The following is a 14,107-nucleotide window of genomic DNA, read 5'->3' on the forward strand; positions in this document are numbered from 1 at the left end:
GCAGAGAGAGAAAAGCAGGCCGAGTCGTTGGCCGTCACACTACCTACAGCCGGCAGCGCACATCATCAAAGCCTTTTTCTTCCAACAATGTAAATGTGAATTGGACAGATGAAGAAAAACCATTCTCACGGCTCCCTGCTACGTATTTTTGTTTATAGAACAGAATATATATTTGCCTTAAATGTATGTACTTTTTTTTTAAATGTCTCCTAATTGTGTTTATTTTTATTTTTAAGTTCCATTTACAGTGTTTTTAGCGATGTTATGACGGAGGATGGATGGATGGAGGTTTGTGTCAGGCTGTTTAGGCATCTGTGGATTTCAGAGGCTCATAATTCACAACTCCAAAAGGGAACGTTGACAGTTCACCGTCAACAGCTATTCCAGTGCAACCGTGGTTTTAATCTTACAGTATTTCATGTTGAAGTGAAACTTAATTTTGCTCTTTTTTGCAAAGAAGACTCAGTTGGATCAGCGGCTCTCGGGGTTTCTGAAAGCCTTCTCTCACTGAGGTCTATAAAATTGAAATTATTTAAGTTTTGGGGGGATTTTTTTTTTTCCTTTCAACAAAGAGGTCCTTGTCACGGCTTGACTCGCTTCACCTCACCGCATTTGTAAATCCGTTTATTTCAAAAGTTTTAAGTTGGAAGTTGGTTAAACTCGATCCATCAATATTTTTTCCTTTTCAACTCATAATCGGTATGATTGTCCCTCTGATGGTTCAGCTTATTGGTGGATTTCACTTTGTCTCGTGACCATTTCTGTTCTTCACTTTCTTGTAGTCCACAGTTGTTTAAAAACACACAAATGCAAATGATTGGTTTATCTTCAGGGAGACTTTGGATCAGTTTGGGAAGCAGGCAGTCGATGCTTCACGTTTACTGGAGCTACAGAGAAGACAAAAAGTCAACGTGCCGGGGGTTAAAAAAAAAAAAAGGAGTCATACAAGACCTAGTTTCATTTTTCAAAACCAGCAAACAAAAAAAGTTGCCACCACGGCTGGTGCGTTTGTCTGCAAACAAGGCAGATTGCCACTAGAGGGCCCTTCGCTTGTGACAGTCCCACAGTCTCCTGTGTTTAACTTTAATAATCACCTGGTACTGGACCTTGAAGGGGACTTCAGGTGTTGTGAGGGGTTCTTTCCCTGTCATCATGGATCTGGTAGCGGTCTAGATTCACTCTGGGTTCTTCACCCAGAGTTCCTCAGTCTTACACGGACTTGGCCGACTGGCCCCACACTGACAATGGAGGAAGGATGGAGGAAATAATAATTAAAAAAAAGAGCCTGAGTGGGACAGAGGATTATGGCGAGTTGTGATGCCTGGAGACTGAAAAAAGGACAAAAAAATTCCATAAAGCCATATGAATTAAAAACTGTATGAACCATTCAGAATGTTCATTACATCACAATATCCTAGGCTTGTCATGAGAAAAAAAGTTGAAATTGAGGAAAAAAGGAACAAAAAAATATATAAAATGGAAAAATGTAAAATACTTGAATGAGATCTTGTATAATAACATTTAATATTCATAATATCTGCTTTGTAGGCTGACGTGATTCGCTATTAGTGTTATTTGTAATTTGTAGTAATTATGCTTTTCCTTTAATAAAGAAAAAAAAACACAAAACGGACAAAAAAACCCTTAAAAACAAAAAAACCTGACTCCATGGTGATTATTTCATGTCTGAGAAGATGACTCTCCAACTGCACTCTACTTTACAGGCCTCTCTGAGCTGTGTGTTTAATGTTTAACGTGTAAATTAAGAAAATAAGTTGCGCAAGTGAGACGTTAATGCAGATTTATTTAACTTTCATACAGGATCTACGTTGATTTCAGTATGTAAATGTGTGTTAGACAATCCATTTAAGTCAGTTGAAAGTCAAAAGTCAAACTTAACAGAAGTCACTCAGAGAGAGCCTCAAGTAGGTTGCTCTCTAATCTTTCAGTTGAACTCTGATTGGCCATATTGTGACTGTGCCACCTATGATGACTTTATAATAGAGTGGATGGAGTAGAAACAGGTTATGGTTCTGGGTGAATTATGACCGAACAATTTCATTGAGAACTTCATCTTTATTTTGTTTCCTGTACAACCATCTCTGAGGCATTTCGTCAGTTACACACACACAATGACACTAAAAGATGTTTGCTGCAGCCACATGAAAAGTGCAAACAAACTTTCTCTCTTGAGCAGCAAGTGATTATAGACACAACATTTGAAAACATGACAGCGTTTTTCGCAGCACGTCCTTTAAAATAAATTACACACAGTCTTAAATCAATAAACCACAAGAAAATAATTCAACCATGTCACATACAACTTAATGTTTCATTCACTCTAAAATCGGAATTATTTGTACAGACCACTGCTGTATCTCCCACATAGAAATGGTTGCATTGTTTTGAGGTGCAGCTGTTTCCAGCTGCAAGATTCTGTAGAATAACAACACTTCCCAAAACGGATACGTCAAAATGTTTTTCTGGTTAAGGCAAAAACGTGGAATAAATATATTTATTTATATATGGTTTATCTCCAACCCACAAAGAAATAAAAACAATTAAAAAGCAGCTTCTCTTCGACACATCCATGAACTCAATTATGAGGTTATTGAGATAAAACCATGAGAGGAGAGACAAATTAAAAAACGTCGGTGGGAGGAGACCCAGCAACCACATCGGGGGGAATTGTAGGGACACCTTTGGCCGTCTGACCCTGGATTGTTGGCAGGTTTATCACAGGCCCTTCTTGGGAATGTCGGGAATACTTTCGGTGAGGGGAGTGAGGCTGGTGAGCAGCGTGTGGCGCTCGTACTGCTTGGTCTGCCGGAACTTGGCATCGGTGCCGTGGAGTCTGTCCAGGACGCCCAGCACACCGAAACACTGGTTGAACCTGCAACAAGGAAACAGTTAGTTAAGAGTTATCTTTGCATTGCAGGAAAATAGTTGCATGGATCTGGGAGGCTGCTTTTGTTTTTGTAGGTAGCTTTGGAGTTAGAGGGATCTAAGGCCCTGTTTTCACTTGGTCACTTGTAACCGTTTTGGGTGATTGGATCACAAGAACGGATCTCGCAGCATCTGTTCGCACTTAGCCATTAACATGCGTCTCTAGCGTGCCATTTGTGATCGCATCACACCCCCACTGCCGAACCTATGCAAATGCCACATGCGTCATTTCCGTTTTTAACGACTGGGGGCAGTAAAGCGCAAAACCACGGCGAGTTTTACATGACAGCGAATAAGAATCAACTTCCTGTTTGCGGACTATATCAAGTCACTGGTTTTAATTCTACTGCAGCTCGTATGGATCCGAACGAGGAGTAACGACTGGTGGGACAGAGTGGTGACGACTTTATTTTCGGATCAACAGTGGCTGGCAAATGTTCGGATGCAACGTCGCACATTTAATCACATATGTGGGAAACTGCGACCGCTGCTCCGCTGACAAAAGACGCTAATCCGGAATGAAATTTATTAGCATGCTAATAAACGAGTCTAACAAAAATGATTTGTTTTCGCTTCTTGTTTGTAACTTTATAATGACGACGCCGGAAGTTGGGGCGCCGACCAAGTACGTACACGGGAGAGGTGAGTGGAGTAGGCGGTCGTTAATGTGGACTGAAGTCGCATTCTGTTCGCACGTCCGTGACGAATGCGTTTTTATGGATGTCAAAACGGATTTGGACTGTTTGCACTTGGTCATTTCATGCGTTTTTCGTAATCTGATCAGCAAAAAACGCATGAAATGACCAAGTGCAAACAGGGCCTAAATATTGTATGGTAATAGGTTTGCAAAGGCCAGTGGCGCTGTTGGGTTTATTGGGTTAATTTTTCACAATTCAAAAGTTCAAACCTGTATCCATTTGTGTGTCAAATTTCATGACATGTGGATCATGTTTAGTGTTTCAAATGTGTCCTGGGAGAGCACTTCTGATTTAAGTGAAGTTAAAAATAAATAAATAAATAAAAAAGATACACTAGTGAATTGTAGGCCTTGATGAGACAAACACTTGAGTGTGGTTTCATGACTGTAGCTCCTTCCCAGGCGAAACTAGGATTGTTTATGTTGTTTTGGGTGTCACTCAAACATCTGCTTTGATTTTAAAGGACCATAAAATAAAACGGTGAAATGGAATGGTTATCACAGCAATATAGAGACAAATAACTTTTATCATCAAGGTTTCAAATTTTAATTAACGTTCCAAACACTTACCGTTTTTGACTGTTGCACTTTTATTTCGAACATGTGAAAATAGCTCACTTCTGGTTTGTTGGAGGTCAAACGTCAGCTATGAAATGTAGATCTTGATGAGACAAAGACGTGTTTCCCCCCCCCCCCCCCCCCCCATGTCCCTAAGACCTTCCTAGTGGCTGCTAGGGCCATTTAAGTGCTTTTTGGTGCCTGTAGGGAGCATTATAGAGCCACATTTTGTCATTTTCTCTTCGTTTTATGAATCTTTCCGCCAGCTCTGACCTGCTTTCCAAATTTGGTGAGTTTTGGAGCATGTTCAGGGAGTCAAATTTTGGCGGAAACAAGCGGCGGAACTACAATAAGAAGGACGAAACAATACGCTCTGTTCCAGAGCTGGTCTATCGCTAGGACTCGAAAAAGAAACATTTAAAACATCTTCACAAGAGAGAAGAAATAAGAACATTTCAACATTTCATGTAAACACTTTTTCCATTTTAGCTCTCCCAGGATTCTTTGGTCCGATATTCACACAAAAACTCTTTTCCTTAGAGTGCCGCTCTCACTTTCCCACAAAAGGTGGAAATGCCGGGCTTAAAAAACACTTAGAAAACACATTATTCTCTGAATGTCAAAGCCGGACTTAGAACAGGCACAGCCAACACAACAGAGACAGAGTGACTTTTTAAAAGCAGTCTTTTCAAAGCTCGTTCCACCTGCTCACCTGAGGTGGTGGAAGTCGTGGAACTCGGGCGAGGGCAGCAACGGCAGGTGGTATCCACAGTGGGAGACGGTGGTGCTGAACAGAGCCAGACAGTACCACAGGCTGGTGGTGGTCAGGTGGGAGCCCAGGATCACCGGCCCGATCAGCACCGGCAGCGTGTTGGAGAGCTGCAGCAGAGAGGAAAGACACACACATGGCTGATGGCTGGGAGGATTCTAATGTCGACTGTCACACACCATCAGAGCCAATCAAGTTCACATATCAAACACAAAAGTCGAGCAAAGGCTCCTGCCGCCTCTGTAAATGTCAACACGAGGTCAAGTAGTAGAAACAGAGTGTACATCACTCCATAAGGTCAGATTGCTGGTGCGACTGTGCACCTGTTTATTGTTCTGCAGCAATCAGAGGAAAATGACTATCTATCTATCTATTCATTCATTCATTCACTTTTAAATGTTTGAATTAAAGTGAGCATGGGTCTGGATGGATGCGGCTGAGGTTCACTCGCTCACCATGTGCTCCAGAGGATGAGCGTAGGTGGCAACGACTCCGATGGGCGCCGTCCACTCGTGGTGCTGCTTGTGGAACTTCTTGTAGAGGCTGGGATGGTGGAACAGCCTGTGAGGAGGAGACAAGGAGGAAATAAGACAGCACTTGCATTGCACTTTTTTCATTCGCAAACCCGATAAATCATAGTTTTAAAGAAAACCAGTCACTTGATAATCTTGATAAAAAAAGTTTCCTTTTTCATCAAAATAAAATCCACCGTCACATCCTGTTTCTTTGCCCTCAATGGCAGCGATGCATAACCTCTCCCTCCATTTCCCTCTAGTTGCCTGCTGGGGTTAAAATTAGAAGCTAAATGCTATTATAAGATCATCCGAGTGGATCCATACCTGTGTGAATAGTAAAACATGACCTCCTCCACGATGACGAAGAAGACCAGCTCCACCAGGGCCCAGTGGAAGGCGGGGAGCTCGGGTCCGCAGGGCTTCCCTCTCCAGCCCTGCAGGCGGTAGGCGGCCACCACCATCGGCCCGGAGATCAGGATCTTGTTGAAGAGGACGGTCTTCAGCGCGTGGCGCAGCTTCTGGGGATCCACCTGGAAGTCAGCGGCAGAAGACGGTCAGTCAGCACCTTCTCATGCACAACACATGTCCACTTTATTACGCAGACCTCGCGAGAATAAAGTGGCCATTGAGTGCAGATTCATTCAGAATTTTCACAAAGCTTGTTGTGTGTTCTGAAAAGGCTTTTATCGCCACAGTGTTTACACCACAGTTATTTCACATTATCACAGCGCACCAACTATTTCCATGCACCTGTTGCGACGTTTACAACTCTCGTCTATCTATTGCATTTACTTATCAGTGCTCAACACTGGAACGCAAACATATGCAAATCACAAAAAACAGTAGAAAAAAAAAGAACTCCTGTTGGTGAGGGCCACAACCAGCACCTGGCATTAAACTTTGGACCATGGTTGTAAACGTCAGAACCTGGGGAGATATGTACAGTATCTAAAGGTTGCACCACTGAACTTTTGCACAGTTAACATTTTGTAAACACAAAGTTTACAAAAGTACATAAAGCGCAGCGGCCCGTTCACTTCCAACCAGCAGAACCAGAAGCTGTTCATTGCTTAAGTTGTTTGAGGCAGCTTTTGGTTAGTTTAAAAGATCAAAAAAGTTTTGAGTTTTCAAATTCATACTCATTCATAATTCATCATTTCATATTTGATCTGAGGCCTGTGTGTGCAATTCAAGACCTGACAAGTGACTGCACGCTAAATACCTCAGTCTATGTAATGTTGCACGCACGCATACACACTCCATGTTCTCGGTCAAAGACCTTCAATATCTTGGCCTGCAGATAGAGACCAAACACTCCTGATAAGTCTGTAGATAATATGAATGATAATTGGAACACTGTTACCGTCTGGTTATAACTGAAGATAACGTGTGGGTGTGTGTGTGTGTGTGTGCACGCGCGCACACACACACACACACACACACACACACACACACACACACACACACACACACACACACACACACACACACACACACACACACACACACACACACACAACTGATCAATAATCCAGTTAGATTTAGAAATCCAGTCTCACTGCCTTGGTTATCAGCAGTGCAGGAGTTTATCTCCCCAGTCATGATCAACATCAACATCTGCTCTGGAACAGGGAGGACCTTGGCCAGAATGATGGGTGGACACGTCAACATGGCCAACTTGAAAGTCCGTCACCTGTCTGAGCGGCTGCTTTCAAAGGTTCAAAACACATTGGCACACAGCTTCCATAAAGGACTCGAGGCTTCGACTGGCTGAAATGATCCTTCCGGCAATTCATGAGTTGTTTTCACCTCAAAGGAGAATTTGCATCCTGCAGCTAATATTAAGTCTGTTTGTCAAACAACCACACCTGGAGCGTAAGATTAACTCGCTTAAAACAAACAAAAAAACAAAAACACACAACAGAAAAAAAACAGTTGGTTCAAATTGGTTCAAGTATCAACATGTAAGAGCAGTCAAGGTCAACGACGAAAACCTATTTTCCAGATACTATCTTTGGAAACAAACAAGAACAAACAGGGGCGACAAGTCCAGGTGCAGTTTGATTTCTGTGAGTCTGACACAACCTACCGGGTTGTTCTTGTCCACCTGGATTCTGTAGCGAGTAATGAAGGAGGGCTTGCCGGTGGTGTCGACCACCAGCAGGAGACCGTTTAGCAGCCAGAAGGTGATCGTGGGGAGCAACATCGTCCCTGTGGAAATGGTGCAATTGTTGATGATGGAAAATACAATAATCAAACGGCATGACATGACCCTGATGAGGGACTGCTGGGAGAACTGAGGCACCGATAGTAGGAAACTGACTGTTGGTCTTTTGTTTTGGGGTGCTGTGCTGTGTATTACTCATTCAGAACCACGAAGATCCTCCCACAATTACATCCGTCTGGATCTTGGATTTCCCAGAGGTGGGAAGTAACTAAGTACGGATACTTTGTGATTGTACGTCAGTAGATTTTTCAGGTATCTGTACTTTACTTGAGTATTTCTTTTTCTGACGACTTTAGACTTTTTCTCCCAACTTTTATGCACAAATATCTGTACTTTCTACTTCTGACATTGGAAAAACATGCTCGTTACTTTTGTATTTGTATTTGCTTAAAAGATACAAATTCTGTTCAAAGTAATTCACTTATCTTTATAGTTGTTGTTTGAAGTGGAGCTATGTGAATGACACTGTTGTGTCGTTCGATATAAAAGTGGATAATTTAGAGGAAGATTATTTTAGAGTACCTCGGCTTTGCTGTCACTCATTTCAGTACAGAGAAAAATAAAAATATAAAAAATATTATTTATTGTTATTAAAAGTATAAAAATGTACGTTTGCAAAATAAATGTGTTTTACTATTTAATTTAATTATATGCAATTCATAACCTGTACTTTCTTACTTTTACATGAGTAAAAGAGGTGAATCAGTACTTTAACCAGAGTATTTTCTTAGTTTTACTGAAGTATAGAATGTGAATACAATTTGGCTTCCTCTGGGATTACCTAATACATCAAAGATAAAGTACTGTTACACTTTGTGAGCAGCTTTTATGGCACCGTGAATCACATCCAGTACGACTTTATTCATCCACACTAGGTGATTGTAGCCACGCTGAATGAAAACTGCTGAGCACGAACTTCTTGCATACTGGAATAAAGAACCGATTCAGGGTGGCAACACAACCACAGGTACAAGTGAAAACTCTCAAGTCGCAAAAGATTGCTGTACTCCAGAGCCGGGCAATGACATTTCACTGTCAAAGGAATCACTGCTGTGTTTATTTTTTTCAATGACAATAAAGAAAGTCTAAATGTAAATCTAAAACATAACTTTACCTAAGTAGAACAGAGCCTCGTCATGGCCTTCGAAGGCCACATACAACTTGGTCCACAAGTTCTGCCAGAAATCTCCTGAAGCTCCCCAGAACCTCTGAAGATGCCTGGGGACGAGATAAAATGACATCGTTTGCAAGTTTCCTCTTCCGTCTTTATATCGGGTCGTCGTTGTTCTGTGCGTGACCCGACGGGACGGAGAACGATGACCAGGATATGTGTGTCTGTTCCGCCGCTCAGGCTCATTGATTAGTTGCACTTGGATGGAAATCCTACCATGTGAGTGAGTTTCCGAAGGCGGCCAAGAATAAGATGCCTGATCCAATCACAAAAGCGGCTTTCTTCACCGAGTCCAAAAGTCCTCCGGAGCCCTCCTGTGCACCGCGGAGAAGAGGGGGGAGAAGAAAAGAGACATCTATGCTGGTGATAGTGTGCAATGTGTTCAAATTGCTGTTTCCTTTATATATATGATTAGATTACAAAAAGCAACATCATGAACTTGGACGTCATGTCGCAAGATACGGTTTTGCAAGCGTTGGAAAAACATGAGCAGAACACAAAAAGCAACACGAGTCCTTCTTTGTTGTGGTACAAAACCAAATAAAGGAGATTCTGTGCTGTGGATATATCAAGTGCAGGTGTGAAAGCACAAAACAATGGAGTGATCACCTTTACAGGTGGTTTAGCCTATTGCTTAAGCTTGTTTCACCATATATACAGGCTTTTCAAGTTATGGCAGAGGACAAGCGTGCACGTTTTTTGTTTTGTTTTTTTCTTTTAAACACGAGGTGTTTTACTGAGCTTGAGGTGTCCTGCACATGGGGTGTCCTTGTATGTATTCAGTCCCTGCAGTGACTGTACACATGAGTCAAATCTCAGAACAACAGTGAAGGCTTCACCCTTCCCTGATCAAAAAACATTCCCCAACGTTCGTCATGTCTCAGCCCAGGCTAAAGTCATTGCTCGGTGTCTCCCTCTCCTGCTCCCTGCGGGGCTCCATAAAATTGTGCCGGGAGAGAAAATGCAACCTGTTAATCCTGTCCTGAACTGTAACCAGGCCTGCACCACAGTGATGGGAGAAAAACACACGATGAAGGTGTTTTTGTCCAAGCGTTGACAAAGGATCTGGCAACGCTAACTGCATATGATAACAGGCAGCTCTATAAAAAGGTGGTGTGTTCTTACATGTCTGCTGCTGATTTTGGCCTGGCCGCTCATCTCTGTAAGCACAAAAACAATGTGGAGTGAGAACAATTCCAAAGATATACAAAATATTTCATCACATCATGAATTTTTTTGCCTGTCATATGAAGGATTTTGTAAAATATCACATGGTCAATCCCGCAAAAAACAAAAAATTAAAACTACTTACAGAATAATAAACTTGATTTATATTATGAATTATTGGCAGAGATTTATTTTCACTGTTGGCACGTTTATCTGTTTGTGTGTAAAAGTGTAAAATATTTCTGTTTGCCTGCTAATACCATTGAAGAAGGCATTGTGCAGTAATCATATGAGTGCTGCAGCAAATTTACAGACAGGGGATTATAGTGGAGAGTAATTCCATTATAATCCACCCGTCTCACAGTTTCCAGTCAAATTCTTGAATACAAACACCTGCCTTCACTTTGCATCTTTGTTAAACGTCCCACTGAGGTTTGCCTTTATAGAATTACATATATTCTCTATTCAACAGTAGAATGATGTTTTCACCTGTGCTTTTACTGATAAGGAAAGACATGCAAGTTGATTTTGGCAAATCATACCAAAATCGGAACCTTTGACTATCGAGTCCAGAGTACCATTTCAACCATTTCAAACCACCTTTTTTTTCTTTTTCTCAGGTACATTTGGATTTTTATTTGTCCCCCATATATATATGGTTTTGGTCGAAAACACTGATTCTAGATACTTATTTTAGTGGATAATGACATTATTTTAAAGCCAGTGAAACCTTAATTTATCAAGTTGTTAATATGCCGAGGTTACTGAACACACATTTTAGAGCATAGCTACCATACTATGAAGGCTAGTTGTGACTATATTTTTCACATTCACCATATTTCTGTTGAACTTCAAAGCGTGTCCTATGAAGTATGATGGAGGGGGGAAAACATCACCACCTAACAACAGCAAAAGAAAGTTCACATTCTACGCAACCCTCTTCTATCTGTCCGACGCTACTAAAACCCAAACAGCCACCGCGTCTTAATTTAATATCACAAAAGTATATATATATTATTTTTTTTCCTTCTTCTTACCGCTGTTTCTGGTTTCCACCGCCATGCCTCTGTCGCTGCACTAGGCTTTGAACGTGACCCCACAGCAGCCGTGTATTTACAAAGGCGAGCGACTTGCGATTGGCTACTGCGAGGTCAGCTGACTCTAGTCCAAACCGGAAGTGCTGTTCCCAAAGGGGTGGACCACAGGACAACGCTCAGACGTAGCTCACTTGCGGACATATTGCGTCGGGTTAGTTCTGGCGAAACTCAATCGCCAATTTGGCGTGATTTCATTGCCTCGCCACGGTGCGCCTCGGTACGATTGTGTTTTCATTGGCTCTGTGATCACGAGACTGTGGTCGGAGTCAGATACACAATTAAAAGCCTTTTGACACACACATTCGCCCCCCAATAGACTGCGTTAGGGGTGCTTTAAACCAGATTTTCTCCAAGTTTTTTTTTAATTGGTTATGACACAGATTATTATTATTAGGTATAGTTTACACACCAATTCTAATCTGTATTTTTTTCAGTTTTTTAGGGGTGTTTTCTCACTTATTTTTAAGCCCGATGAGTTTTCGGGTGTGTGTGGCAACTCGTGCATGGAACTGGTGACCCGATGCAAGATGGCCATAATTTTTATGGGCAGGTGATAAGAATGCCTTTATTTATCGCCCATTTCTTTGGTCCAACAGTGTTTTTCCAGGTGAAGCCAAGCCAACAATATGAAATAAAATGTAAAAAATGAAAGTTTGACTGTTAATTTTTTTTTTATCATGTACTTCAGTATTATTGTCGAAGCTCACTGTGCCAGATAAACAATTTACCTCTGAGCTGTTGATTTTCTCTCTTTTCTTTTGCTAAATTTCCCCTAAATTTATTATTTTTTACATTTTCTTTTCTTTCATTTCTTTTTGCAGCACGAGACCCACTTAAATAACAGAAGTCATAAGTTTCCATTAGCAACAGTGATAATGCACTGTACAGCAGCTTTACTGTACACAAAGTTCCCTTGGCTTATTTTCATAAAGACTCTCAGTTATCAACTTCCCTTGACCCAGATAACCTCCTGGCCTGTTGGGTGCCGCTGCATGTGGCTCCTCTATCATCTCTAATGGTGATGAGTAAGGTTTTTTCTGTAATTTGTTATGTAAAATTTCACTTCCCAGCCACTTTATCTGGCACAAATGTTCAACTGCACATTAACGCCAACAGCTAATCAGCCAGTCACATGGCAGCCACTTATTCAGGCTTGTTGGCATGGTCACAATGACCTGCCAAGGTTCAAACTGAACCTAAGAATGGGAACAAAGGTGACAGATGACCTGAATGCTGCGTGGTTGTTAGTGACAAAGGCCACATTACATGCACAAACATTGTTTTTAGCAAGTAATATACATGAACTCCAAACATTTATTTATTAATTAAATATTATCTTGCCTTCAGGGGCGACACGGTGGCGCAGTGGTTAGCGCTGCCGCCTCAGAGCAAGAAGGTCGTAGGTTCAATTCCGGGCCTGGGACCTTTCTGTGTGGAGTTTGCATGTTCTCCCTGTGTCTGCGTGGGTTCTCTCCAGGTTCTCCGGCTTCCTCCCACACTCCAAAAACATGCATGTGAGGTCAATTGAACACTCTAAATTGTCCGTAGGTGTGCATGTGAGTGTGAATGGTTGTTTGTTCCTATGTGGCCCTGCGATGAACTGTTCCACTTGCAAATCTTAACGAAAGTAACTACTTAGTTCTGCCCTCTGCTGTAATTCCAATGCTATTACAGAAGCGTTTGTGTGTGTGTGTGTGTGTGTGTGTGTGTGTGTGTGTGTAGGGAATCGGGGGGTTTAAAAGCAACCTCTAAACTATAATGCCTTTGACATGGCTGTAGGGGGAAAATGACATGGAAAAAAACATGCAAAATCAGTATCAGCTGGATGTGTGCTTAAGTAGTTATGGATAAACAGCAGTTATGGATAAAGGTGCCTGCAACCACTGATGACATTTCTTGGGACAAATTGGACTAGAGTCAACTTAGCCTTTACTTTCTGCTAACCCTCTGAAGTTAAGGCCGTTTTCACCTGTGTATTGACTGCCTTGATTTCATGTGTGAAAAGGTGTTAAAGTCTCAAGTCGTGCAGAATTATGCAATAGACCCCTTTGTTGTACTAGCTTGACTTTCTTAATATGTGTGATGTATGAATATGAATTAAATGTGTAAATAGTTCTGTCAAAATTAATACAGGGGTTAAGTGAACAATAATTCAAAACAAGAAAATTTAGCACTGAGATTTACCACAAATTCCTAAACTTCATTATCACTGCATCTTGATTAGTCTTGATTCCTGATTAACAGGCATTAATGACTTTTAAAACAAAAAACAGAGAGCTTTAGTCTTCCTTCTAAAGTAGCAGTCAAGACAAATAGGTAATATTTGTCTTGATTGCTACTTTCATGTGCCACTCTCTCTTCATTTGATTTTAAATCCACAGATAAGAGTCTGACTCAGGCTGATAGTTTAAAATAATGACTCATTTAATTATTGATTTAATAATGCATAGATTAAAAATGGTTCTATTGTTCTACTGAGTACCGAAACTCTAAAATGAACTTTTTGGTCTTGGTTGAGTCTCAGGGACTGTACGGTCACTGGTGTTGTACAGCCACTGGGACGCAAAACATGAGTCATCATGGCAATGAAGTTTGAAATAAATCTTGGAAAACATTTTTGATCTATTTCCGTAACTTATTCTGGTTGATTTCCATTTCTACAAAACACACGAGCTTTGGATGTGGATGTGTTGTACAGGAGAGTTTCAGTATGAGACTAGTTCCCTATTGTTACAATTGTGTGGTAAATGTTACAGTGAAGTTGTATCGCATGGAGGTTATCTGTTACCTCGTAGTTTTTAATGTGCCACAAAGGTGAGGGAAAATTCTAAATATTGACTGAGTCAAATTGTCAAAACATCAGGATATGGCACCACCTTGGGAAATGTTTACATTGAAAATACAGGCCAAATGAAATTATAATCAATATTTCAGATTGATTCCTAGGCTCCAGCAGACCT

At 41.2% G+C, this 14,107-nt stretch overlaps 1 protein-coding gene across 1 annotated transcript; it reads right to left on the bottom strand.

Moving 5' to 3' along the window:
* Positions 1-2,056: 2,056 nt before the first annotated feature.
* On the bottom strand, positions 2,057-11,208 carry faxdc2 (fatty acid hydroxylase domain containing 2). The gene is made up of 9 exons (XM_076031881.1): positions 11,088-11,208; positions 10,009-10,043; positions 9,100-9,197; positions 8,827-8,930; positions 7,575-7,696; positions 5,810-6,015; positions 5,426-5,531; positions 4,914-5,080; positions 2,057-2,893 (listed from the first exon to the last, which is right to left on the bottom strand). The coding sequence occupies exons 1-9, from the start codon at positions 11,110-11,112 to the stop codon at positions 2,737-2,739; spliced, it is 1,020 nt and encodes a 339-aa protein (XP_075887996.1). The 5' UTR covers positions 11,113-11,208; the 3' UTR covers positions 2,057-2,736.
* Positions 11,209-14,107: the final 2,899 nt, after the last annotated feature.

Source organism: Nelusetta ayraudi, unplaced genomic scaffold, assembly GCF_046127955.1.
Source record: "Nelusetta ayraudi isolate G7.1 ecotype Tasmania unplaced genomic scaffold, CSIRO-AGI_Nayr_v1 ptg000033l, whole genome shotgun sequence".
Lineage (NCBI taxonomy): Eukaryota > Metazoa > Chordata > Actinopteri > Tetraodontiformes > Monacanthidae > Nelusetta > Nelusetta ayraudi.

Coding starts and splice junctions, on each gene's coding strand:
- faxdc2 (XM_076031881.1), bottom strand. CDS start 11,112: ATGGCGGTGGAAACCAGAAACAGCG. Junction 8,931..9,099: donor TTCGGAAACTCACTCACATG/GTAGGATTTCCA, acceptor TCTCGTCCCCAG/GCATCTTCAGAGGTTCTGGG. Junction 2,894..4,913: donor CACGACTTCCACCACCTCAG/GTGAGCAGGTGG, acceptor TCCTTGTTGCAG/GTTCAACCAGTGTTTCGGTG.